This window comes from Myotis davidii, unplaced genomic scaffold (assembly GCF_000327345.1).
Source record: "Myotis davidii unplaced genomic scaffold, ASM32734v1 scaffold840, whole genome shotgun sequence".
Lineage (NCBI taxonomy): Eukaryota > Metazoa > Chordata > Mammalia > Chiroptera > Vespertilionidae > Myotis > Myotis davidii.
The window spans coordinates 53,549-57,206 of record NW_006291973.1 but is presented as its reverse complement, the minus strand read 5'-3'; the positions used below and the strand labels follow the sequence as shown (position 1 = coordinate 57,206).

General features: G+C 41.7%; 1 protein-coding gene across 4 annotated transcripts in view; it reads right to left on the bottom strand.

The window, feature by feature from the left end:
- The window catches only part of ZMYM5 (zinc finger, MYM-type 5), a 52,394-nt gene that overhangs the window by 17,678 nt on the left and 31,058 nt on the right, over nt 1-3,658 (bottom strand). For all 4 annotated transcript variants that reach the window (XM_015565048.1, XM_015565049.1, XM_015565050.1 and 1 more), the window contains 2 exons: nt 2,909-3,074; nt 1,273-1,485 (listed from right to left, as the gene is read on the bottom strand). In XM_015565048.1, coding sequence (XP_015420534.1) covers nt 1,273-1,485; nt 2,909-3,074 — 379 coding nt within the window. The remainder of the gene's footprint in view (nt 1-1,272; nt 1,486-2,908; nt 3,075-3,658) is intronic.

Genomic DNA, 3,658 nt, shown 5'->3' with positions numbered 1-3,658 from the left:
GGGGGGGCCACACCCTCCCTAGCCGCCCTGCTCTGTTCGTGACAGGGGAAGGCGCGCCAACCCCCTGATCAGCCCTACTCTGTGCCTGATAGGGGGGAGCTCCCCAATCCCCTGATCGCCCTGCGGCTCTGTGTGTGACAGGGTGCAGCGCCCCAATCCCCTGATCGGTCCTGCTCTGTATGTGACAGGGTGCGGTGCCCCGACCCCACCTCCCCAACGGGCTCTGCTCTGTGTGTGACGGGGTAGAGCCATAACCTCCCCATCGGCCCTGCCCAGAGTGTGAGAGTGGCGGCGCCCCAACCCCCTGATCCGCCCTGCGACTTGGGTGATAGAGGGCGGCGCCCCAACCCCCTGATTGGCCCTGCTCTGTGCATGACAGGGGGCGGCGCCCCACCTCCCCAATCAGCTCTGCTCTGAGCCCGACCAGGGGCTGCACCTAGGGACTGGGCCTGCCCTCTGCCTCCCGGGAGCAGGCCTAAGCCAGCAGATCGTTATCTCCCGAGGGGTCCCATACTGCAAGAGGGCACAGGCCGGACTGAGGGACCCCCCTCCCCCCCGAGTGTACAATTTTTTGTGCACCGGGCCTCTAGTTATTTTATAAAAGATATGCATCCAAAATATATAAAGAATTCCTTTAAGTCAATAATACAAAAACCTAATTTTAAAAATGAGCACATGACTTGAATAGACATTTTACAAAAGACGATATATGAATGATGAAAGGGGGACATTAGTTATTGAGGAAATGCAAATTTTATATCCACTAGAATACCTTAAATCAAAACAGATAACACCACCCAGCCAGTGTTGCTCAGTGAGTGAGCATCATCCCATGTACCAAGAGGTCATAGCAGATGCTGTGGTCAGGGCACATGCCCAGGTTTCGGGCTCAGTCCTCAGTAGGGAGCATGTAGGAGGAAGCCAGTTCGTGTTTCTCTCTCACTGATGTTTCTATCTTTATCTTTCAATATTTTAAAAAACAACAAAAAAAACAGACAACACCAAGTTTTGTGGAGAATGTGAAGTAACTGGAACTATCGAGTTATCAGCAGGAGTATAAAATAGTAGAGAAAGGAACTACTTGTGATGTCTGCAAAAAGTAAAAATTATAAACAAACTTACAACAATCGATTTCAATACTCACTTTAGATGTGACACCTCAATGACAGATTGACAAAAGTGGAACTAAATGAAATTCTAAGATCAATCTGATTAATGTAAGCTAACAGGTTATTGTATACCTGATCATCTAAAATTAATTAAAAGAATTACCTGTTTATATTCATTAGCACAACTTTGGCAGCAGAATGTCACCTGTTGGCCATCAATCACCAGGACAATGTTTCCAGAACCTTTGCTAGGCAGGTACTCTCCACAATGTTCACAGCAATTCATTATCAGACCATTAGCCAACCTGTACTTGTTAAAGCAGTGGTTACTGCACAGTTTGTGTGTCACATTATTAACGCTGACTTCATGGCGAATCTAAAAGAAAAATGAGAATTTACTATATAAATAAGCCAGATTAGCACAGTAAGCAATGAGATAACTAGTTTCTTTTTTTTTAAAATATGTTTTTATTGATTTTTTACAGAGAGGGAGGGAGAGGGATAGAGAGTTAGAAACATTTATCAGCTGCCTCCTGCACACCCCCTACTGGGGACATGTCTGGCAACCAAGGCACATGCCCTTGACCGGAATCGAACCTGGAACACTTCAGTCCGCAGACCGATGCTCTTTCCACTGAGCCAAACCACTTACGGCAAGAGATAACTAATTTCAATAGAAACAAAGACACTCTTTTAACTACTCAGTGGAAAAAATATTCAGGAAAAAGACTAAAAAGCCCATTTCATTATTCTTTCATTTTTATCTTTGATTTCTTTGTAAAATCATTCTTTGATTTTTATAAAAATAAGATACACAGAACAAAAACCAATAAAATCAGTAATAACTTCCCCAGAGAAACTTAAGCATTCCAGAAAATGAATGGATTTAAAAGATTTTGATACCACCCACTTAAAAGAAATAGATTGAGAATTCTTAGTCATATAAGCTTCATTGATTTAGATAATTTGTGGGAGGGACTAAGTGAATCAGTATTCCATATTTGGATGTTGTCTGGATATACAAGACTAAGGGGTTCTTGCCTTGCTCAGCTCTGTGATAACTGCGATAAAATTGTGTCCTGGATTTGCATGGCTCTGCAGAAACCAACACCAAACTGTTACCAAGCACTGTGTTAAGTCAGGACTGCCTACATGCATGTTTCTTCTTTCAGGAACTGGATGGATGGCAATACCAATTAAGAAACGTGAAGTTATCAACATACTTTCAGTCCACATGTTCTATATGTTCTTGCACCAGGACTGGTTGCTTCCTTTGTGTCCTGAACCTACATTTTAATTTACCGTGTCTGGTAAGAACAAAATCCACTATACAACTATTACTCTATGGATGAGTACATCCAATTTTATAGAAACAGATGTATATTTTTCATACTGTGCAAATAAGACATTTGTTTATAAAATAGTTCTGGCATATCCTTAGTCCTTCCTGTAACTTCACTGTGCAGATTCAGGACATGTGCATTATGTAGATGGCAGAGCACAGAATAGCACTTAACAGTTAAAATTATCCTAGAACCCTGGCCAGTGTGGCTCAGTTGGTTGAGAGTTGTCCCATGCACCAAAAAGTCACTGGTTCAAGTCCCAGTCAGGGCACATGTCTGGGTTTTAGGCACGATCCCCAGTAGGGGAGCATGCAAGAGTCAGTCAATTGATGCTTCTCTCTCATTTTCAAGTTTTTTTCCCTCTCTCTCTCTCCCTTCCTCTCTCTCTAAAATCAGTTTTTAAAAAAACATATTAAAGTTATCGTAGATAATAACTTAAGATACAAAAACTCAGACCTCTGTTAGTTTACTACAGATTGTACATCTTGATTTATTTGAAATTCTTTTTCTGAGACTCTGGTTGTCTTCGTAGGGGGACACACAGTATGTACTGCAGAATTCCTGGAATGGTTGGCTTGACTGCACTTGAGGAACAACAGTAGCCCTTTTTGCAGGTACATCTCTGAAACACAGGGAGAAACACAATTTAACAACACTGTATTTTATTTTTAAATATATGAAAAATAATGGACAGTTTCATTTTCTCATAATTTAATACTACAAATCAACTATAACTTGGGGATCTAGAAAAATCCACTTTTTTGTTTTATCACCAAGAGTTCCTAAACAAAATAGAAAGAAAAGACTTATAAATAAAAAAATTTTGCATCACAAGGTCCTTGCCATAGATTCTGATGACTTTTAGAAGCAATCAAAAAGGTGGTAGCAAACCCTGTCTGGAAGGCCCAGTTCGTTGGAGCATAATCCCATACACCAAAAAGGTTGTGGATTCCATCCCTGGCAGGGGTGCCTACAAAAGCTAAGCAATCGATGTTTCCCTCTCACATTGATGTTTCTTTCTTTCCCTTCCTCTCTCTTTAAAATTAATAAAAACATATCCTCAGGTGAGGATTTAAAAACAACAACAGGTGTTAGCAACTTGGTAGAACTGAAGAAGATGGGGTTGGGCTGATAAGGCAGAGTTGGTGGCAGGGAGAGGGTCAATTTATTTCCATACCTACACTCCATTTCCTGTCGAGGAAGGGC